The sequence below is a fragment of the Struthio camelus genome, chromosome 9, assembly GCF_040807025.1.
Source record: "Struthio camelus isolate bStrCam1 chromosome 9, bStrCam1.hap1, whole genome shotgun sequence".
NCBI classification, from domain to species: domain Eukaryota; kingdom Metazoa; phylum Chordata; class Aves; order Struthioniformes; family Struthionidae; genus Struthio; species Struthio camelus.
The window spans coordinates 22,626,804-22,648,671 of NC_090950.1; the positions used below are offsets into that span (position 1 = coordinate 22,626,804).

Below are 21,868 nucleotides of genomic sequence, written 5' to 3' on the forward strand. Positions count from 1 at the left end.
CGTGCTGGAGGGACCAGGCCACAGCGGGTAGCCCTCGGTTGCATCAAGGTAGCTCAAACCTTAAGGCAAGTGCTTTTGCAGATCCTCTGTCCTAACTTCACTCCAGAGGCTGCTCCCCTGCTTCAGGCAGGGCTCTCCAAAGGCTGAGAAGGCAGCTCCCAGGGCCCCGGCGGCTGCTCTGCCTCCCCAGGGACAGGGCAGGCAGGAAGAGACAACTGTCCTGGCACAGCCACAGCACGAGGACACTGCAGCCAGGGAAGGGCATGCGCAGCCCCTTTATTGGAGAAGTCCTGCCCATCGGGGCATTGCTGGGAAGTCCCCAAACTGCCCCCTTCAAGCAGTTCCAGGGCTCATGGCCCTCCTGGGAAGGCCAAGGGCAGCCTAGGAGCCGGGTGGGGAAAGGTGAGGCAGAAGGGGCAGTCCCAGGCCCAGTTCCCATTGTCCAGCCCGCTGGGCTCTCACTGTGCCTTCTTGGAGAGCGGTGCGGGCCTCCTGCCAGGCTGGGGGTTGTGTGGGGCCGGCAGGGGGGCCGTGCCGTACCAGAGCTGGAGCAGGACGAGGCCATGGCAGATGTGCAAAGAGAGGGAGCTGCAGACTGTGGAGGGGTAGGTGTTCCAGCAGAGCTCGATCACACCCAGCAGCAGCACCCTGCAGTGGGAAAAGCTAGAGGTGAGCCTGGGGGAGGCACAGCAGTCCCCTGAGCAGAGCGCCACGGCCTGCTGACGCTCTCATTCCCAGAGCCCGTGGCAGACAGGTGCCCCGACCCCTGCCAGCACATACTTGGGCATGTGGGCGAGCTTGGCGGTAGGGGTGCACCAGAGCAGGTAGGGCAGCGTGTGGAAGTACCACACGTAAAACTGGTAGTGCAAGGAGCGGCTGCAGCAGACGCCCAGGAAGTTGGAGGAGAAGAGGATGAAGACAATCTGTGCGCAGGCATTAAGGCGACAAACCCACAAGGCTGGAGGTGTGAATCCTGCAACGACCCCCCAGCCCTGCAGAACAGCTCCCCACACCAGGTTGGTCGGGCAGCCCTGGGCTGCCCACTCTGGGGTGCTGCTGAGCCCTGGATCAGGCTGGGTCTCCACAGGGCTGGGAGCCCCAGGATGCTGAGCCCAAGGTCTGCCCTGCCCTGCCCTGCTTTCTCCCCACCCTGCCGAAGGATATTGTTGACGGTCAAGGGATGGGATGGGTGTTTTCTTTCGGCAGGATCCTTTAGCAGAGCCAGGATGCTCTCTCTGGACCTGATGGGGAAGCACAAACATTGATCTCAGCTGGCAACAGTCTTTCCCACCCCGACTTTCCCCTGTAAGACATGACCCCCTGAAATGGACAGTAACTCCCCCGCGCTCCTGTCTGCAACCCCAAAGCTGCAGCATCCTGGGGGCAGGGGCAGCCACTGGCCCATAAACTGCATCACAGGGGCTGATGGTGGGACCAGCTGATTGGGACCAGCACCAGCAGTGAATCCTGGCTCTTACCTGTGCCACCGATGGAGGGCAAAGAGCCCCAGGCCAGCCAGGTGAGCCAGGAGCAGTGTGGTATGGAAAGCGCGATGTTGGAAAACCTCTTCTGGGAGGAAGCGCCAGTTCACCGTCCATTTGAACTGGAACTGGCGACCCAGGTCGAAGGAGCGGGTGAGGTACCCCACGGGGTTCACCAGCAGGAAGGGCAGCCCCAGAATTACCTGCCAAATACACAGTTGCACTCTCACAGCAGCTGCACGGCAGGCCCCATCACCCTCCCAGACCCTCAGCACTGCGAGGAGGGACCGGGACAGGCAGCCGAAGACAGCAGCTTCAGGGATTAGCTTATTTAGCAATGCCCAGTTTGCTTTGCTGGGCCAGTTCAGATGCTAGTGCTGCAGCATACCCGGACGGGGATTTCCAGGCCTCAGGACAGCCGGGCAGCAACCTCCGATGATGCCAGGGTGGGCAGTGAGGTTCCCCCGGGCCACGTGCTGCCAGGCAGTGGGGTCCCTCTGTCACTGGGGGTGCCAGCCCACCCCTGGAGCTGCAGGGAGTCAGGACTGGGGCAGGGACCCACCTGGAGCAGGGCACAGATGCAGAGCTTGGGGATGCAGCCCAGGAGACCGAAACGTTTGAGGAGGAGGAATAGAAGTCCGGGAGCGAAGAGCAGGACGTTCATCTTCACTGACACGGCTAGGCTGGGCGGGAAGGAGAGTTACGGCTGCGACCTCCTGCAGGGGTGCCCAGACACCCCCAGTCCTCAGCACAGCCTCCTCCACGAGCCTGAGCCCCCACACGCACCCCTCCACAGACAGGGGTCCCCATCCTGCCCCGGCAGGGCACACACCACCCGACTGCACTGGCCCGGCAGCTGCTGGGAGAACGGACCTCAGTGAGATGCACTGAGGGGCCAAACCGAGGAACAAACCCTCCCGGCTGCACCGAGAGCATCGTGGGCTAGGGGAGCAACGATGCTGCGTTCCTGCAGCACGAGCCCAGGCAGATCCTCACCTGAAGATGAGGCAGCCCCAAGACCAGCGCTCCTCCAGGAAGAGGTTGACGGAGAGGAAGAGGATGGCCATGGCGACGGTGTCGTTAAAGAGCCGCAGGACAAAGATGGAGTGGATGCGGTAAGAGGCGCAGCACATGAAGAAGAAAACATACGGGGGCACCTTGCAGGGGACAGAGACACGTGGGCAATCAGCAGCCTGTCCTGGAGCCACCACTGCTGCCTGGGCCCCTCTGAACCTCCAGCTCAGACCCCCAACCCTGATCTCCGGCCTGGCTGGCCTTCCCTGGGGCCAGGCTGCGGTTCAGCAGAACAGGAGAGGCTGCCAGCGAGGCCACTCTGGGTGGCTGCACGCTACCTTGTTGGTTCGGCAGTAGATGCGGAAGACGAGGAGGAGGTTGAGGAGATAGAGGCCGGCGAAGAGGTACTGCGCCAGGCGGATGTCAGTGCCGCGGCCCGTGGCGTAGTACAGGCCCAGGAAGATGTACACGAAGCCGGCGGGGTAGCTGCAGAGAGGCGGGAGTGAGAGGCAGGGCCCGGCTGCCCCTTCTGGGCGTCCCCCGGGGAGCCGCCGGTGCCAGTGAGCTGGCCCGTCCCGGTTACTCACACCAGCGGCCCCGTGTCACCCTTCAGCTGGGTGTAGTCGAGGGTCCCGTTCGCAAATCCCTCCACCTCGTCCATGTAGGCCTTCCAGTCGATCTCGGTGTCTGCGCGGAAGGCAGAGGGGTCAGGGGCTGCCCAGGGCGAGGGGCTGCAAGGGGGGGGGTCGGAGGAGATGGGCACTACAGGGAGGGCAGTTTGGCACCCCCCCCGCCCCCGCCCCACACCGGCGCTTCCCTGCGCGGCTCTGCCGCCACCTCTCCCTGCTGCCCCATCGCGGCCTCCCGCCCGGGCCCGGGGCCGGCACTCACAGGGCACCCTGCGGATGACCCAGAGGTTGACGCCGCCCTCGGCCAGGCAGAGGCAGGCGGCCACCAGCGGGGTGTAGCTGGGCTCCAGCAGCGCCGCATGCCGCTCCCGCCAGGCCCGCCGCAGCGCCGCCGCCGCCATCGCCCCGCCCGGCCGCCGCCGCTGCCCGGCGCGCAACGCGCCCCCGGCGCCGCCGTTCCGCCCGCCGCCGCCGTTCGGCCGCGCGCTCGCCCCGCCCCACCCCCCCGTCCCCGCCCGCCGCTGCCGCCGTTTCCAGCCGGGCCGCTTTGCCCCGCGCACCGCTCCCGCCGGAAGCGGCGGCCGGAAGCTGCACGTGGGCGGCGCGGGCGGCACGTGGCGCCCCGGCATGGACCGGCGGCGGCTGCCGGACGCCAACGGCCGCTACCGGGAGCGTGGCTTCTGGGACGCGCGGTACCGGGAGGCGGGAGCCGAGCCCTACGAGTGGCTCGGGGGCCTGTCCCGGTTCCGCCGGCAGCTGGAGGCCGAGCTGCGCCCCGGCGACCGGATCCTCGTGCTCGGTACGTGCCCGCCCTGCCGGGGGCACCGGGTCCCGGCTGCGGCCCGGCGCCCGGGCGGGCCCGCCCCGCCGCCCCGGGGCCGCTCTCGGCGAGAGGGCGGGGCGGCCCGGCCCGGGGCGGCCCTGGGAGGGCACCGGCGCCAGTGGAGCCCCGCGAAGGGCGCTGCGGCGCTGGCAGCCCCCCGGGCCGGCCCCGGCGCCGTGCTCCCTCCGCGGTCCCTGCCTCTGGCGCGGGGAGGGTCCCGGGCCCCGGCTCCCCCGGGCCCGGCCCACGGGAGGTGGCTGAAGGTCCCCGCCCGCCCGAGGGCTCCGGCCGCCCGGCACCTCCCAGCCGGCCGGTGCCAGGCGCGGGACACTCCGGGGTCCCTCCCGGCGGTGCTGCCGTCCGGCCCCGGGGGCCCCTCTGCCCTCGCGTCGAGCGAGCCGGGCGCCTGGCTGGGCGCTGGGCCGGCCCGTGGGGCAGGGGTGAGGGCAGCTCTCCCGCGCAGAGCCGTGTTTCGGGGCGTAAGGGCAGGTGAGGCGCCTCCGGGAGCCGAGCTGCGTCTGGGTGTCAGTGTCTGAGCGGTGCCGCTCGGGGCTCAGCCACGCGTGGGCGTGATTCACCCTGGAGCTGGGGTGCTGCTGGGGCAGAGCCAGGGGCAGGTGAAGGGGCGCGAGCGGGGCCGCGCAGGAGGCCTGTGGCACAGCAGCGCTGCATCCAGCAAGGTCCAGGGCTTGCAGTGACCCCGTCCGCTCGCTGCACCCGCTTGCGGCTCGGGCTGGGAGACCCAAGAGCGGTGCGTGGTGGCGGGCAGGGGGAGCGGGCGTCCATGCGGATGCCTCCCCGGCCTGGCAGAGAGCAAGGCGCTGAGGATGCTCTCCCAGCTGGCAGGGAGGAGTGTGGCAGGGAAGAGCTGCAGCGTTGGCGGGTTTGTGATCCGGGGGTGCCAAGGAGAGAAACCCTGTGCTGCCAGAATCCGGTTGTTGGCCTGGGATGGCCTGTCCCAGCCTGAACTGGCGAACCACAGAGGGCCGAAAGGGGAGGGCAGGAGGCTGGGGGCCACAGCCGCCTGCCATGTCGCGGAGGGCTGCGGCGGGGAGTGAGCAGGGCTGCGAGTGGGTCCTTGCTCTCCAGGATGGCTGCAGGCAGGAGGTCTCGCTGCTTGGGGGGGTTGGTGTGCCCTCCCCCCTCCCCGAGTGCTCTGCAGTGATTTCCCCTGGCTAGCGAGTGGGGAAGTCATGTCTAGGCAGGGTTTTAGCAGGAGAGAGGGGAGTATAAGCTCATTTTAATCCTACCTGGTGCTTTATCTGTTTCTGATCTGGCTGCTGCCACAGATTTAACCTGGCAGTTTTTTAATCCGAGTTCTCCCTTGGGGCTGGAGTCTCAGAGCAGGTTTGGATTAACTGGGTCTAATCGCCTGATCCTGTTAGAGGATCAATCTATGTGATCTGTGATTAATAGCATCCAAATCCCCTTCTCCCCTCTTCCCCGGGGCCAGGGAGCGCTCTTGGGCCCCTCTGCTGCCCCCCTCTCCTTGCTCACTGATGGAGAAGGGCCTGTCTGTGGCTCGGGCCCCGGGAGGAGCAGGCTTTGCTGGGAAGGGAGGAATCCTTTCCCTGAGCCTGTTGCTGTGGGGTGTCCGGGTGCAGCTGGTGCCTGGCGTCTTCCCAGGCAAGGTGCCGTCTTCCTGGGTCAGCGGGTGCTGGCTGAGGGCCGCCTCCGTGCGCGGGGAAGACACACTCCTCCCTCCCTCCCCTCCTCCATCCATCTCTCCCTCCATCCATCCATCCTCCCCCGCCGGCTGCTTCCCAGTTAAGTCCTGCCAGATGGTGCTGTGCTGCGGTAATCTGCTCATTTGCCAGTGGCCTCTGCTGCTGTGCCGCAGCCCTTGCGGGCCCCGTGCCCCACGGGGGCTCCCGGGGCAGGGGTGGGCACGGCCAGCTCCTGGCACGTGGGGCTGGCGGGGGAAGCAGCGGGGGGGCCTCCCCTGGCGCTGTATGCTGGGGGGGTTGGGTACCAGGCCCTCTTCTGCCCCTCTGCAACTTCCATGCCTTGAACATCTCTGCAGTTTGCTCACGTGTCCTGCCCCGTAGTGCGGAGGGTCCGGTCACGGTGGGGCTGCGGTGGGGTTTGGGGTAGGGAGCAGCGCTCAGCGCCCACGAGAGCACCCTGGGTTTCCTGTAAAGCGAGGGTGGCCGTGCTGCGTGGGGCTTGTGGCCCCCCACAGCGGGGTGGTTGGGGGCAGGGGCTGCTTGGCATTAAAGGGGTAAATTAAGAGAATGCTCATTAATTAGCAACAAAGTGGCACTTCCTGCCCTGTCTCCTCAGCCCGTCTGCCCCCCTCCCTGGGGCTCCAAGGGTGGCATGAGCAGGGGCCAGGGTGCTCGCAGCCAGCCTGGGGGGTGAGGGGGACCCCTGTGCCCATCATAGCTCCCCCCGTTAGACGTGCTTGGGGCTCCGTTGACCTGTGTGCTCAGACTGGGGGTGGCTGCCCGGCCCCCCCGTCTGAGCCCCACTGTGCCCCTCTCGCAGGCTGCGGGAACAGCGCCTTGAGCCACGACCTCTACGAGCTGGGCCACACGGACATCACCAGCATCGACTTCTCGCCGGTGTGCATCGAGGCCATGAGAGCCCGCTACGCCCACTGCCCCGGCCTGCGCTGGGCCGTGATGGACATCCGCGCCCTGCAGTTCCCCGACACCTCCTTCGACGTGGTGCTGGAGAAGGGCACCCTGGACGTGCTGATGGTGGAGGAGAGGGACCCCTGGCACGTGTCGCCCCAGGCCGCGGCGGCGCTGCACCAGGTGCTGGCGGAGGTACAGGCTGGGCCCCGCTGCCCCGCGCGCGGCGTTGGTGTCACCTCCGAGCCGATGCCCTGTTGGAGGGGCGCAGCCGGTCCCCAGATCCAGTCGGGGTGGGAGTCGGGGGTGTCCGGGGTGCAGGCGGAGGACCGGCAGCACTGGTTCCCCAGGTGGGATGGCTGAAAGTGTGAAACGTCTCCTCGGCACCCTGATTTCCCTGCAGTGCCGTGGTCGGTGCCTCTGCCCACCAGGCGGGGGGGAGTGGTGCCCCTCCGCTCCCCTGCAAGGGGGTCTGCTGCCGCCCCTGGTGGGGGAGACCCCCTTCTCCCAGCCTGTCGCCTCCCCCGCGGGAGCAGGTGGTCCCCCTTGGGGATGCAAAGGGATCCAGGCACCCAGATGCCTGGTCCTGTTGGGGGGCCGGGGGTGCTGGGTGACTCCCCTGTTTGCAGCCTAAATATTAAGGGATGCTAGCAAAAATGGGCCCCATCCTGGCGGGATCATGCCGTGGCTGGTGCGTAGGTGTGCCTGGGGAAGGCTGGAGCACCCGCGGGTACCCCGGGGGTGCAGGGAGGGGCGGTGTTGGCCCCGGGCCCTGCTAGCCCGGGGCAAGGTGACAACTGGGGGGCAGTGACGGGTTAGGCACCCTCCCCCTCCGGCTTCGATCTTGTTAGCCGGGGACCCCGACATTGTCCGGCTTGGTCTCTGGGTTGCCATGGAAACCCTCCTCCCTATCGAGCAGCCTCAGTGTTGCTACGGGGACGGGCGATGCCTCCGGCCCCTATTAATTGGTGGCGGGAGCGGCGTCCCCCCCTCCCTCTCTCCCTCCGTGCCGCAGGGGAATAACTGGCGTAATAATCCTCGGTGCCTGCGCCCCACCGTCGGGTGCGGGGCAGGGGGCCGGGAGGGTGCTGCCCTGGGGCCGCCGCTGCTCCCCAGCCCTCCCTCGACCAGCTCTTGCCCACTGCGTGGAGGTTTTCTCCCGGCCGAGTCCCAGCGAGCGGGACCCCACGCAGCCGCGTTGGCAGCGGCAGGAGGGCTGGGGCTGTCCCCGGCATCCGGGCCGTGCCCTGCCGCTGCCAGAGATGCTGCCTGTCCTTGTCGTTTGGGAACAGGGAGGATTTAGCTCCCCCCCCCCCCCGCCTTAATCCTCTGCTCAATCCCTGCCCTCGCTGCGCGTTGCTGGGTGCGGCATCGTCCTCCTCTCTGCGCTGCAGCTTCTTACCCCTCTGCCCCCTCCGCGCTGGCGGGGGGGACGGGCTTTCCACGGCCTCTTTCGGCACAGCTGTCCTGGCGCCGCTCTCCGTGGGGACGCCGCGTCCTCTCGGCCCTCAGCAAACGCGCTTAAGGGGAGGAGATGCGACCCCGGGATCGCGGGATGCCCAACGTGCGGGTTGTTATTTTCATGCCTGGCGGGAGCGGGTTCGTGTTCGCCCCCCTCTGCCCATCGAGCCCCCTCTCGTTGCCTGGCTCCTGCTCTGACCTGGACACCTCCGTGATTTGGGCGCCGTGGCTGGCGACGGGGGGCCGAACCGCTCCGCCGTGACCCGCCAACTGCTGCCCGCAATCCTCTTAGGGCGCAGGGCGCTCGCTTTAATGGGATGAGGGCTGCTCCCACCGCCCCGGGGCCGGGGGGGACGTGAGGACCGGCACATCCGCCCTGCCCGCGGGGATGCCCCGGGCGGTCTCGGGGCGGCCGGTCTGTCCCGGGGCTGCGAGGAAGCAGCTTCTCCCTCCCTGCCCCCCGCTCCGCGCCGGCTCGGAGCCGGGAAGGTTTTCCTGCGCCCGTCTCTTAGCAACGGCCATTACTGCTCTATTAACGAGCATCGGTCCGCCGGGATGCGGGGCGGCGGGGGTGCGGGATGCCTCCCGCTCCGCTCGGCCAGCATCCCTGCCTGCCTCCCCCCGGCGCCGGGGAGACCCCTCGCCGCCCGGGCTCCCCGGCGGGGGGGGAGCGGGGCCGCGGCTCCGAGCCAGCGGCACGCGCGCGGCCTCTGCCTCCCTTGCGCTGCTGGCTCTGGCTGTGGTCCCCCCCGCGCTGGGCATCTCCCAGTGCCGCCGGGGCCTTTGGATGCTGGGGCCCGCCGCAGCGTCTCGGTGTCCTGGTCTGAGATCTCCGGGCCGGGGGCTGAGGCTGCCGCTGGCCGGCGCTTGGTGGGGTGGGTGCTGTGCTGGGTGCCCAAGGGGAGGGCGCCGGGTCCTGCCCACCCGCCCCGTTTGCTGGGAGAGGTGCTGAGGTCTCTTGCATGGAGACCCCGGTGCTGGCGCATGGCCCCGCAGTGCCCGGCTGGCTCTGGTCCTGGCTGCTCCGCTCAGTCCTGCCTCTGCCCTCACCCCAATGGGGTTTTTTTTTTGGCAGCCTTAGCTGGGATTCGTGACGTTCGCCCTCCGTCTCCGGGGCTGCGTTGGAGGCGCCGCAGCTCTCCTCCGCCTGGGAGCGAGCTGGGCTGGAGGAAGCGGTTGTTTTAAACGGCCCCGGTGGCCTCCTCTCCCTGGTGCCCGCGCGCAGCGACGCGGCGGGCTCGGGCCACCCTGTTCCTGCCTCCGTCCCTCCTCTCCCCACAAGCCCCCGGTGCCGTTTTGCCCTAGCCCAGGGCCTCAGCCCCTGCTGCTCTGAGCCCTGGCGCTTCCTGGGAGGATTAAGCCAGAGCTCGGGAAACCCCTTGGGCCTCCGTCCCCCTCCCGCGCCCCCCGCCGCAGCGGCTCCGTCCCTCGGCTGCAGCGCTGCCGGCCGGGAGGGCCATCGGGCCCCAGCCGCCCCGGGCTGGGCGCCCTGCTGCGGGGAGTCCCCGTCTCGCCCCGGGGCCGGCGGCGCGGCGCAGGAGGCGCCGGGGGCTGGCCGCTCGCCCCGGGGCACTGCCTTTGCATGCCGAGCACGCGGGCGCTGGCCGTAAAAGCCTTTTGACATTGGATAAAGCCAAGCAAGAAAATTGATGTTCTTTTCCATCCTATTAGCGGGGGCTTAGCTCCAGCGAGGAGAAAATGGTGATTAAAAGGGGTCGAGTCCTTTGCGATTCGAACAGCCCGCAGCTCGGGTGCTGGGCTTCAGCGTGGCTCCGCTGCCCGCTGCCCGCGCGGGCGCCGCGCCGGAGAGGGGCGCGCGGGGATCGGGAGCGGAGCGGGGGTCCCAGGGGCTCTGCGCCCAGGAGCGTTAAGGCTGAGGGTTGCTCTCCGAGCTGGGGTTGCGGATGAGGCCGCGAATGTGCTCTCGCAGCTGTTTGCCGCAGATGGGCGCGAAGCGTTTGGGAGAAGCGGTGCAGGGAGCGGCGGTGTGCGGGGATTGGGGTGTTTGCGGGGAGCAGAGGTGAGGACAGGAGATTTGGGGGGCCATGAGGGAGGCTGCGGGGGTGTCGGGGTGCCTGGAGGGGGGTCTTAGGTATATGGAGAGAAGCAGCCCCTGGGGAAGGGGCCGCCTCTGCCAGACTGGACAGAGCTCACTGTGTGTCCCCCCACCGCCTGCGTGGGGGCTTCTCTCGTCGCAGGTGAGCCGCGTCCTGCGCCCGGGGGGCCGTTTCGTCTCCATCACCTTCGCCCAGCCCCATTTCCGGAAGCCCCACTACGCCCAGGAGGCGTTCGGCTGGTCGCTGCGCCACGCCGCCTACGGGGACGCCTTCCACTACTTCCTCTACGTCATGTGCAAGGGCCAGCGCTTGGCTTCGCCCGACGTGGCCCTGGGGCGCAAGCTGCGCCAGCCCCCGGCGCCCGCGGCCCCGGCGCCCCCGGCGCTGCCCCCGGCCGCCGCCGACGAGGACTACCTCCGTGCCATCGAGCTGTGAGCGAGCAGGGCTTCACCTGCCTTCGTGCCTTGCCGGGGGTGCGTCGCCCCCGGCACCCGGTAAAGCCTTAAGGACCTGCCCTGCAGATCGGCCCCCCGGGGGGACCTGGGAGGGGGCGAGGGAACTGGAGACCGGTTTCCCCTCCTTGCCCAGTCACCCAGCGATGTGAGTAACGGGAGGGGAAGGGAGCAGCTTGGGGGTGGGTCTTGGCCTCGCGCTGGGGGAGTGCTTTGGGCATAGCCCAGCCCCACGCAGGGGCAGCGGGCACGCCGCGGATGCCCTGGGAGCGCGCCGGGGCCCCGGCAGGCGGGTGCCGGCGGAGAAGAGCGGGAAATGCCACCTGAGCTCCCATCTCGGGGCCTGGCCTATGTGTTTTGCTTCCCTTCTCCCCCCCTCCCCGCTCCTTTCCTCTGCTCCCCTGGAAACCAGCCAGGGCTCTGGGCTTTGTGGCTGCTAATGAAACTGAATCAGGTTTAATTCCATCCATCCATCTTGCGGGGGACCTGCTCCCTCCCGCCTGCGCCGGCCCCGGCGGAGGCTTCGCGGCAGTGCAGAGGAGCAGGGAGGCTGGGCTGGGGCTTTTCGTTCCTCTCCCGCTCCTTCCCCAGCTGCAAGCGCATCTCTGATCCCGCTCCGGCCCTGCGTGGTTAGTGAGCGCCATGCTGGTGAGGAGGGGGGGCAGGATCCCCCCCCCCCCCCCCGCGGCCCGGGTCTTTCGTGCCCGCCTTAGGGCCCAGGGAAGGAGCCGCCCGGGGGGAAGGGGGTTTTGGGCTCAGCAGAAGCCAGAAGCCCTTTTCTCTCCAGGGCCGATGGTGTTTCATCCGCGCTGCCTCCTTTCCCTGCTCGGCTCTCCCGAGCTTTGCCGCGACCCCCACGGGGCTGGGTCTGATGGGACCCCGACGCTGCTGGCCCGCTCGGGGCCGCGGTGCACGCAGGGCTGGGAGCGGGGGCACCGGAGCTGGGGGGGGGATACTTTGGGCTCCCTGGGGATGGTAGCAAGATGCCCCACGCCTCCGGGCTGCACCCTCGTCTCGAGCAGGCTGCCGGCAGCCCTCAGGCCTTCCCGGCGCGTCCCAACGGCTTTCCCCGCGCGCCGTGCCGCCCTGCGGCCGGCTCCGCGTAAAGGCAGGGGAAGCCGCTCTGCCCGGCCGGCGCCTGCGGCGAGCCGTCCCGGGGGCTTCCCGCAGCCCCCTCCGCGCCGGCCGCCGGCGGGGAGCCCCCAGCCCCGCGGGGCCCGACTCGCCGGCCGCGCGCTGACGCCGCGGTGCCGCGGGAAACCCGGCAGCGCCATGGCAACGCGCCGGGTCGATAGCATCCGTCGGCTCCCGGACCCGCCGCGGCGGGCCACCGCGGCCCCCTCCCCGTGCCGCCTTTGCCGCGGGTGGAGCGGCGCCGGCTGCAGGGGCTCCTGCCCTCGGCCCAGCTCGCCGGGCGGCCGGTTGGCTACTGGTCCCGACTGGGACGCGGCCGGCGTGGCGCTGGGGGGCACGGCAGGGTGCGCGCGCACGCAGGTTCCCGCGCGTGCACGTCCCTCCGTGTCCCCTCCCGGCCGGCGGTGGCAACCAGGCGTGACCCCGGCGCGGGGACCGACCGCGCGGGGGAGCGCGTGTTGCGGGGCGCCGCGCGTAGCGGGGGCGCGCCGGCGGGTTCGGCGGCGCGGGGGCGCCGGCGGCGTCTGGAGCGCGTCGGGGCCGGGGGCGTCGCGCCGGCTGCCGCCGCGGGTTGACAGCGCGGCTTCGGCGTTGGGGCGCGCGCCGCTCGGCACGCTGCTCCGACGGCCCGGAGGGGGCCGAAACGCCCCGCGGTGCCCCTCGCGGGGTCCCCCCTGCAGCACGGCCCCGGGGGGCGGCGATGCTGGGGGGCAGCAGGGGGAAGGGACGCCTCCCCGGAGGGACGGCAGTGAAGCATTGAAGAGGCGCGAGCTGCCGGGCTGCCTGGCTGCTATTTCTGGCGAAAGGCGAAAGTGGGTCAGCCGGGAGCTTCCCGCCCTCGCCGGGAACCGGCCAAGGACTCGGGGGGTCGGTTCCTCCCCCCCCACCCCCCGGCCCGGCCTGGCCTGCAGGTAGGGCAGCGCCGCGGCACCCGGAGCCCGGCCTCGGCTCAGCCGGCGCTGCCGTTCCCAAAAACAGCCCCCGGCGCTGATCCCTGCTGCAGCCCTCGGCCCTGCTCTGCCAGGGGACGGGGAAAGGACGGACCAGGCGGCTGCCGGGCTCGAGTTGGTACATGAATGTATTTTATTCATCGCGTTTTGTTCACCAGTACAGTGAAAAATGGCATTTAAATTTACAATGGATCATTCGTAGAACATCATGACACAAGTATTTTTTTCTTCTTTTTTTTTTTTTTTTGCGTTGTCGTCTCCATAAATGCCACTTGTAGGTTATTGAAAAAGATGACGAGTTTCTCATGCACATCAGACCCCCCCGAGAAGCTTCTTAAAAAATAAAATTAAATTAAAGTACAAAATTAAAAACAACAACTCAGAACGGCCCTTTCCCTCCCCGCCCCCCCCCTCCCCCCCCGGCCCCAAAACCCTTGAGAAAGAGGCAGCGACTGATGCGGGAGTTATCTGGCCACATTCGCAAACAGTGCACGGGGGGCCGCGACCGTCCCCCTGCCGCTCTGCCAGCCCCGGCCCTGCCTTCGCTCGCGGGAGAGGACTTGCAAAGACGGTTGCTTGGTTCTTACGGATGATGTGTGCAAAACCCTAAAGACATTCAAGAAGTCCTGTCCGATACTGCTGCTGGGTGGAGAGGCCCCGCCGTGGATTTCGCAGGTCGCCTGGCCTCGCTGTGGGAAATCCGGGCTCGGGGCCTCCGTGGTTTTCTTCCCACGGTTTATATTTTTCTCGTGCTCCCTCTATCTCTCTCTGTCTTGCTTTTTTCTCTTTTTTTCTTTTTTTTTTCTTATGGAAAAAAATATGAACCATTTTTTTGTTTCCCCGATGCAGTATTTCAACATTTCAACGTCAGCAGATCGTTAACAAAGATTCGGATATAAAAATACAAATATGAGGAGTTTTCTGTTTAAAAAGAAGCGTGCCGGAGTGGGGATGACCCTCGGCACCAGGACAGGGCGCCCGGGCCACCAAGCTCATGCAAAAACGATGGAGCAAAAAATGTCTCTGGACAGCAGCACTCACTGTCGGTGGGGTTCGAGTCCGCCCGGCCGGGCTCCGCTCCGGCCCCGCTCAGCGCTGCCGGCTCCGGGGGTGCCCCCCGCCTGCTGGTATTTGGCGAGGAGGATGGGGAGGGTGCGCATGGAGGGGGGGGGAGCCCCCCAGGGGGGTCTCTGCCCAGGGTGGGGGGCGAGCCGGCCCCCGGGGCAGGTGGAGGGGTAAAGTGCATGGCTCGGGGGGGTGGGCCGGCGCGGGGCGCGCGGTGGCCCCCAGGGGGCCGGCTGGCCAGGGCGGCAGGCAGAGCCCCCGGGCTGGGGGGGGCGCGGGCATGGCCTCCCCCTCCTCGTCCTCCGTCCAGCCAACATGCACGGCCGAAGAGGGCTGCGAGCGGGGCACGGCCTGCGGGTCCTGGCGGCGGGTCCCGGCTTATACCCCCGACGGCGACTTCTCCGTCATGCCCTTGAGCACCTCGTCTATCCGGTCATCTTCGATCACCACTGCGGGGACAGGCACGCGGGGACGGGCGTGGGCGGAGGGACGCGGGCACGGACGGATGGACGCGGGCATGCATGCACGGACGCACATGCGTGTGAGCAAGGAACGCGGACAAACATGCAGTGACACAGGCGCGCGTTCCCGGTGACACACATGGGACACACGCACAAGTGACACGCGCACACGGAGGCAGCCAGAGCCCAGCCTGCCCCCCCCAGCCCTGGCTGGACCGCAGCCTCCCAGTGGGGGCCTGGCTCTTTCTCCCCGCTGCCCCGTCCGCCCCCCCCCCCCCCCCATCGCTGCCCCACTGATCACCCCAGGGATGGACGTGCCCCCGACGCTGGGGGAAGCATTTTGTGGGGACTAGGGGAGCAGGGCAAGGGGGTCTCAAGGGGCAAAGGGGAACAGCAGGAGGGGGTTGCCCCCCATCACCAGCTTGGGTAGGGGCAGCATCTGTGATGCAGCAAGCCAGCCACCTTCAGATTAGGATAATTTGGGAAAAGGCTGGGGGCAGGAAAGACCAGGAAGGACCCCCCCCCCTCCTCTCTGCGGCAGGAGCTGATGAGAGCAACAGGACTGGAATGGGTAATGACCCAGCCAGGGAGGGGGGGGCCCTGCCACCGCCGTGGGGGTGGCAGCCAGACCCCCATCAGCATCGCTGCTGGCTGGGTGCCCCTGTTAGCATCGCCATGGGGGGCTGGACAGATCCTCATCAGCATCGCCATGGGGAGCTGCACAGATCCCCCATCAGCATCGCCACTGAGGGGCTGCACAGACCCCCCCCACCAGCATCACCATCAGGGGACTGCACAGACCCCCCCACCAGCATCGCTATGGGCAGCTGTACAGACCCCCACCAGCATCGCCATCAGGGGGCTGCAAAGACCCTCACCAGCATCGCCATCAGGGGGCTGCACAGACCCCCACCAGCATCACCACTGGGGGGGCTAGACAGCCCCCTGTCAGCATCACCAGCTGGACAGACCCCCCCATCGGCATCACTCCTGGGGTGAACAGTAGGGTCAGTGAGACCCCCCCGTCATCACCACCCTGGGGGTGGATCGGCCCAACCTCCCCATCACCAGTGTCACCGGAGGGAGCAGCTAGACCCCCATCCCTGCTGGGGGGGGGTCTGCTGGACCCATCACCGCAAAGGGGGGTGGCTGGAGCAGGCAGCAGCCGATCGCCCCTGGAGGCTGGGGTGCGTTTGTGCTGGGGGGGGGGGTCTCTGTCCCCGCTACTCCTTTTCCCACTGCAGCTCAAGGGAGGGGGCTCTGGGGAGAGGGGTTGTCAGGGGAAGGGGCTGGAGCGTTCTTGGGGGGCCTAGGTGACGGGGGGGATTGACGGTGAGCGATCAGGGTGCAGGCAGTGGGTATTTATTTGGGTGCTGAGTGAAGCAGGGGAGCTGCTGGCGGGGGTCGCTGCGGCAGTCAGTGAAGCGGGGGGGCAGTAAAGCGGGGGGGGGGGTTTAATCAGCATCCCCAGGGGGGCCGATGGGGGCTCTGCAGCAGGCAGAGATGCAGAGGGGGAGAGGTGTAGGGGGTCAGGGGGCTGTTTATGGGGAGGAGGGGCAGCGCCCGGGGCTCTGGGGGTGCTGGGGGGCAGTGAGGGCTGCCGATGGGCACCCGGGTGCTGGGGGGCTGTTCCTGAGGAGGCTGGGGGGCAGTCTCGGGGGTGCTGGGGGACGGGAGTGGGGGGATGCGGGGCAATCCCCGGGGTGCTGCGGGGGGACGGTGCCGGCGGTGCTGGGGGGCAGCCCCGGGCCGCTTGGGGCGATGCGGGCAGCGGCGCGGTGCGGGGGCGGCCCCGGGGGTGGGGGGCAGCGGCGGCGGTCCCCGGGGGCCGTGCCGGGCTGCCGGGGGGCAGTGGCGGGGATGCAGGGGGGGTGGCGGGGATGCCGGGGGGATACCGAGGGGATGCCGGGGGGATGTCGGGGATGCCGGGGGGATACCGAGGGGGTGTCGGGGGGGGGGGCGGGTACCTCTCTTGGCCCGGCCGATCTGGCCCAGCTTGGGGGGCCGCTTGCCCTGGTTGCCCCCGAAGAAGGCGTTGGTGTCCTGCAGGCGGCAGCTGAAGGGCAGCTCCCCCGCCTCGGGCTCGGCGCCGTAGCGGCCCACCTTGTCCTCGCCGTAGGGCAGCACCTGCGACATGGCGGGGCCGAGCGGGCCGAGCCGCGCCGCGCCGAGCCGGGAGCCAGTCTGCGGCGGCGGCGGCGGCGGCGGGGAGGAAACCCGGGCGGAAGGATGAAGTCATGCATCCGGGGGGAGCGGGGACCCCCCCGGCTCGGCGCGGGGGGGCGGGGGGGGGCTGGCTGCGCCGCCCGCCCCCGCGCCGCCCGCCCGGGTCCCTCTGCCCCACATGCCGCTCCCGAGGCTGCCGGGACGGCTGTCCCTCCGCCGCTGCTAGCCCGCCCCTCGCACGGCCGGGACGGGCCCCCTGCCCGGCATCCCGCCGCCGAGCTCCCCGGACAGGTGCCCCTGCCCGCTGGCCGGTCCCTAACGCAGCCCGGGCAGGTGCCCTGCGTGGCCGGTGCCCGTCCCCAAGGCAGCTGGGACAGCTCCCAGGCCCGGCCGCAGTCCCGTCCCTCACACAGCTGTCCCTGACCCCGCAGCACTGCTGGGACTGGTGCCCCATCCCCTAACGCAGCCTGCTACCCCCCGCACAGCTGGTACCCCCAAACACAGCACGGTCGTGGGCCCCTACCCGTAGCACAGCTGGGTACCCCAATGCCAGACAGCCATGTACCCCCAAACACAGCCTGGTCCCTCCCCCAGCACCCCAAGGTGAAGCCAAGTAGTGCCTCGGGACAGCCTGGTCTGTTCCCCTATCCCACCCCAAACACCCCCAGGCCAGGTCCCAGCCCACCTCCCCCAGCAAGGCTGCCCCAGCCTCCTGCCCACGCTGCCCCGCTGCAGCCCTCTGCCCCAGGTCTCTGTGCCCCCTGATCCTGCCCTGCTCCCAGGACCAGTCCCCCAGCCAGCCCCAGGCCCCTGTCAGTGCCTCTTGCCCTGTCACCCATCTGTGCATCCTCTGCTGTGGCCCTAGCCCCCAGTGTTGGGTGGCCCTGTGACCCTGCCCCAGCCCTGTGCTCCCCATAAGCCTCCTCGGCCTCCCATGTGTGTGCCCGTGCACACATGTGTGGGTCCGTGCATGTGTGTGCACACATATGTACACATGTCTGTGTGCATATGAGTGTGCGTGTGCATGAATTTGTGAGGCTGCGGCATGGGTGCGAGTGCCTGTGTGGACCTGCGGCCCACGTGGAGGGGGTGCAACCCAGGAGGCTACTTGCCCCGTGGCTTGTCATTTCCCCCGCTGCTGGGCGCTGAACCCACTCCAAGGAGCACTTTGTGGACAAGGGAAGGGGGATCCATCCCCTGTGGAGACCTGAAATGGGTCACCAAGGGGACACCTACAATTCACCCTTAGGGGGCTGAGCAGCCCCCAAGCCTCCCCAGAGCCCTGTTCATATCTTCTCTTCCCTGCATACCCCAACCCCAGCTCCCAGACTCCTACTACCCCTTTCTTCCTGCATTTTTCATCCTCAGGGCTCTGATTGCACTAATTGCCCTTAATGGCCCGCCCATCACCTGTGGGCTAGGAGCTCAATTTAAGCTCCAGCTTGGGCTGCTAGTCCTTGCCTGAGCTCTGTTGTGGGTGCAGCCTTATCCCCTTGTGCTCCTGGTTTCTTGGACAGCCCCAGCCTCTTGCTTTGTCTGGGGCTGCCCATGGTGCATGCTGGTCGTGGAGGGTCTCCTGGCTTTGAGGGCTCCCTCAGATCCCAGCTTGTCCCCCTCCTCATGGGGCAGCCCTGCTCCTGCTGCTGCCTTGCATCCAGACGCCTCTGCTAGGACGGGGGAAGTTGGAGTCACTGCAAAGCCAGAGCCCTGTGCAGGAGCAGCACTTTCCAGCCCTGTCCCCGCTTCCCCCTCCCTGCGCTGGCCTGTGAGTGCTGCTTTTTGGGTTTCTCAAATGGGCAAGAGTGGGTTTTATAGAGGGTCCTGGGGTCCACCTCTCCTTGCCACTGGTGCCACTGTCTCTGCAGCCCATGCTTTGAGATCCCAGATGAAAGGTGCTGTAGAAGAACATCGGCTGGGTTGGCCCATGCAAAGGGGGCAGGTATTTCTATTTTGGGAAGGCTAAGAGATGTTTTTTTCCTCTGTGTCCAGCTCTGCAGAGAGCTGGTTCCTGCTGTCCCCTCTGAGATCAGAGACAGGGAGGGATGGGCGTAGAAATGCACCCTCTCTGCTAGCAAGGCAGTGGCTTTATTCCTGCCTTTGCTGGGGAACCGGCTTGAACTTTTTCATGTGACAGCTTCTGCTCCTGCAAAAAGCGCCCGGGAAAATAGGCGAGAGGCCCACGCTGAGATGTGGCCTGCTTTTCCCCATCACCAGGCCCACGTGCCAGGGCCCGTGGGCAGGGACAGGCCCTGGTGCGTGCGGCGCTCAGCCCTTGCAGCCGGGCCGGGGGGTGAGTGAGAAGAGGAGCAGATGGGCTGTGTGGGATGCGAGCAAGGTCTGGGGAGCAGCAGGTCCTGGTGCCGTGCTCCAGGAGGCTTTCTTGGGCAGCGCCAGCTGGCAGGCTCCTGCAGCAAGGCCAGCCCAGGATATTCTGCCTAAGCACTTGCACTTGTGCAGCACCTTGCACATCTGGGAGGCTTGCTTGGGTTGGCAGCAGGGTGATGGATGAGCAGGGCGAGGGCTGCTTGGCCATGTGGGAGGGACCCTCCAGGCCCAGGAGGACCAGATGCAGGCTGGTGTGGCTGGGCTGTGGCTGGGACAGAGCAGGGCTGTGCCTCCTGGCACCTGCATCTCCTTGGGCTGTCTCCAGTTCCTGCCCTGCCAAGGACTGGGGTGATGCAGCCTTTCGCCCCCAGGGCTAGAAGGAAAGAGGCACCCGGGACATGAAGCTGCTGGTGGGATGGGGGAGCAGGGGGTGCAGGAGGGACCCCAGCCTCTTACCCCCAGCAGTGTAGGTTGCATTCCCTCATCATGAGCTGGGACTGCGTGCACCTCTTCCCCTGGCTCTCATCCCACGTTCGTTATCTGCCTTTTAGCATCCACGTAATCTCCTTTCTCACTTCCTTTGCAGCCTTTTGTCCGACACAAAGCGGGAAGAAGGGGTGTGGGAGTGAGGGAAGCAGGCAGCTTCTTCCTGCCTGGGCTCTTTAAACCTAGGCTCCAGTCTCTGAGCTGAGGCTGGGACACATCTCTGTAGCCACCTTGCAGGCGATGCAAGGGCTGGGGGCTGGCCGCAGCCCCCCCAGATAGTGGACAGGACATGCAGCTGGGCTCCTGGCTGTGGTGGGGCTGGTAATGGAGATTGTGTTGCTTGTTTGGCTTGTCTTGCTGCTTTGGGCTCCTGATGGGCTTGGGAGATGCTCAAGGAGCCCAGCAGCTCCTGCTGTGACCTGGAGCTGGACACTCCCCCTTGAGGTCCTGCATCCTCGCGTGCAGATTGGGGCAGTGGCTCTGGATACCTTGACACAGGTAATAAGTTTTCCTCCCAAGGTCACTGGTGTTTCAAGTGGTTTCACAGGTGAAGAAACCCTACACATGTCTAAGAGGTCGGTGGTGTGACATGTCCAGCCCGGGCTGTGCAGGAACACCCATGGGCAGTGGGAGTCTGACCAGGAAGGAGCACCTGGAGGTCTCCAAGCCCTGCCAGGGATGCCATGGGGTCCGAGGGGTTGCCAGTCTGGCAGGCAGCAGGTACACGAAGGCAGGCTCAGAGGAGGAGGCAGGCGTCTCCCAGATCTGTTGCTTGGGGCTTAATGGCGAACTCTCCTGTACAGATAATTTTAGAGGTCATTGTTTTCTTCCACCCTGATCCAAACAGATGCTTGCTGACCAAGCAATCTGTCAGGGAGCCCCTTCCACCCCATCTGGTATCCCGGGCCTTGAAGACCACTGTGATGGGATGCCAGACCCCTCCTGAGCTCCTCTCACCGCTCAGCAGAAAATTTCCTGACAGCTAAGGTGAAGCCACATTGCGTGCACCCCTCCTGCTATGTCCCAGCCATCTCCATCTTGTTGTGCAACTGGCCTGGCCAGGGCTTTCTGTCCAGCGGTGCCCTTGGGGCCTGGTGCTTGCAGAGCAGGTCTGGAGAGCCCTTTGCTGCTGGCTCCAGCCAGCCTGCGCCCTAGCAGGGCTGGGGTGCGCCGGAGGCGGGTGCTTAGGGCACTCACAGAGGCTGCAGAGGTGTGTTTGGAGGCTGCTGGGCTGGTTTTGGTGTCTCCAGCTCTTCCATCTGTTTTGCTTCCAGCCCTGCCAAGAAACGTGAAATGGCACTTCTGCTCCGTGTTGGTGACAGCCGCGGCCCAGGGGTCCTCACCAGGCGCTATCTCCCTGCTGTCAGCATGGTCGGCGTCTCCAAGTGCTCGTCTGCAGCCAGGTGTGTGGGATCGGTGAAGGTCGTCTGCAAGGTCGGGGTCCTTCAGGCTCTATGTTTCCCTCCCTGGCTGCTGCCAGGTGGCTTTTTATAGCCAAATGGTTCCGAGAGGCAGAGCCCGGGCAGGGACACCAGCATGTTGTCTTAGGGGCCATGCATTTGGGGACATCTCCTGTCAGCACACATCCAGCGTGTCCTTGCCCACGTGGGCTCGATCCCTTCCCTACTGGCACACCTCCTCACAGAGAGCCAGGGCAAGGAGCAGGTAGTGTCATTGGTGAAATGAGTTTGTCCATCTCAGCACACACTCTATCCCCGGGAATGGGGCTCTCCCAGGAGCTCCTGAGTGGGCTAATGTTATAAACTGGGGCAGATGGCAGGGGATGGCACCATCCCCATCCCTTACTGGAGAGCTGGGGGCAGAGCTGTGCCAGGTCTGCACCTGGAGCAGTCCTTGGCCATGGGGGGCTCCCAGAGGGGAGTCGAACAGGGGGAGCAGGAAGCCACACAGCCTGGCCCTGGGAGGTCACCGGGGGAGGAAGAGGATGGAGGGACGCTGACCCGGCCTCGGCAGATGGACAAACCTCCCTGCCCGGGTGACAAGCTCCGTGGCTCGTCTGCCACCACACCTCCAGTCACCATGACAACAGACAGGGAGGCAAGCAGAGCTGGGCACTGCCGCCCCAGGGGGCACAGTGGGTGGGGGACCCAGCATGGACAGACGTGAGCCTGCCCTCGGGCCCAGGTTTTGTAGGGCTCGGACCAGGCACCACGCGCTCTGGCCAGTCCTGCTGCTGGGCCACAGGGCTCCGGGAGGCAGCAGGTTGGTCTGGGGGCGCAGGTGCCACAGCGAGGCCGGGCAGCCCCTGTGCCAGGCGGTGTGGCGAGAGACTGTGCTGAGCAGTTGAGTCATGATGAAGCCTGGAGCGGTGTCAGGCAGGGCCATCCCCCTGGGTGCGTGTGTTTGAGGGGGGCTGTGCCAGGGCCACCTGGGTGTTAGTGGCTCCCTGCAGGTCCCAGAGTGGGGGTGTATGGTAGAGCTGTGTCCTGGCACTGGGTGGCAGGAGGGTTGTGTGGGTGCTGGCACCCGCCAGCCTCGTGTGCCTTCAGGGACAGCATCGGTCCTGGGCACAACGGGATGTGTCGCCCCACTGCCGGGCACCCTCAGCATCCATAGGTAGAGAAGGGCCTTGGCCATGAGTCACCACTGCCAAGCCAGAGGGGCACTGTCCCCAAGGGGTGGTCCTTGTCCCCAAGGGGTGATGGGCGCCCCTCTAGCTGTCCCTGGCTGGCTGCCAAGCCAAAAGGGAACGAGGAGAGCAGTCTCCGGGAGCACGGGCGCCTCCTGCCCTCACCGTCCCACGCGCCCACTCGCGCCAACTGGTCTT

At 67.2% G+C, this 21,868-nt stretch overlaps 3 protein-coding genes across 8 annotated transcripts; 1 reads left to right on the forward strand and 2 right to left on the reverse strand.

Annotated features, from left to right (window-relative positions):
• Positions 1-250: 250 nt before the first annotated feature.
• Positions 251-3,546, reverse strand: ALG3 (ALG3 alpha-1,3- mannosyltransferase). 5 transcript variants are annotated; one of them, XM_068954677.1, is made up of 9 exons: positions 3,387-3,543; positions 3,083-3,182; positions 2,834-2,981; positions 2,478-2,638; positions 2,044-2,159; positions 1,479-1,684; positions 1,164-1,241; positions 781-924; positions 251-648 (listed from the first exon to the last, which is right to left on the reverse strand). In XM_068954677.1, exons 1-9 carry the CDS (start codon positions 3,523-3,525, stop codon positions 382-384), a joined length of 1,359 nt encoding a protein of 452 aa, XP_068810778.1. In that variant the 5' UTR covers positions 3,526-3,543; the 3' UTR covers positions 251-381. The 5 variants fall into 5 exon arrangements, with proteins under 5 accessions (XP_068810778.1, XP_068810780.1, XP_068810779.1 ...); XM_068954679.1 differs by having other exon boundaries at positions 2,044-2,164; XM_068954678.1 differs by having other exon boundaries at positions 781-1,241; positions 2,044-2,164; positions 3,387-3,546.
• Positions 3,547-3,705: 159 nt separating this feature from the next.
• EEF1AKMT4 (EEF1A lysine methyltransferase 4) lies at positions 3,706-10,952 on the forward strand. 2 transcript variants are annotated; one of them, XM_068954387.1, is made up of 3 exons: positions 3,706-3,923; positions 6,435-6,706; positions 10,183-10,952. In XM_068954387.1, exons 1-3 carry the CDS (start codon positions 3,752-3,754, stop codon positions 10,474-10,476), a joined length of 738 nt encoding a protein of 245 aa, XP_068810488.1. In that variant the 5' UTR covers positions 3,706-3,751; the 3' UTR covers positions 10,477-10,952. The 2 variants fall into 2 exon arrangements, with proteins under 2 accessions (XP_068810488.1, XP_068810487.1); XM_068954386.1 differs by having other exon boundaries at positions 6,435-6,718; positions 10,183-10,609.
• Positions 10,953-12,687: 1,735 nt separating this feature from the next.
• CAMK2N2 (calcium/calmodulin dependent protein kinase II inhibitor 2) lies at positions 12,688-16,315 on the reverse strand. Its single transcript, XM_068954388.1, has 2 exons — positions 16,071-16,315; positions 12,688-14,091 (listed from the first exon to the last, which is right to left on the reverse strand). Exons 1-2 carry the CDS (start codon positions 16,237-16,239, stop codon positions 14,021-14,023), a joined length of 240 nt encoding a protein of 79 aa, XP_068810489.1. The 5' UTR covers positions 16,240-16,315; the 3' UTR covers positions 12,688-14,020.
• Between the last annotated feature and the right edge of the window lie 5,553 nt (positions 16,316-21,868).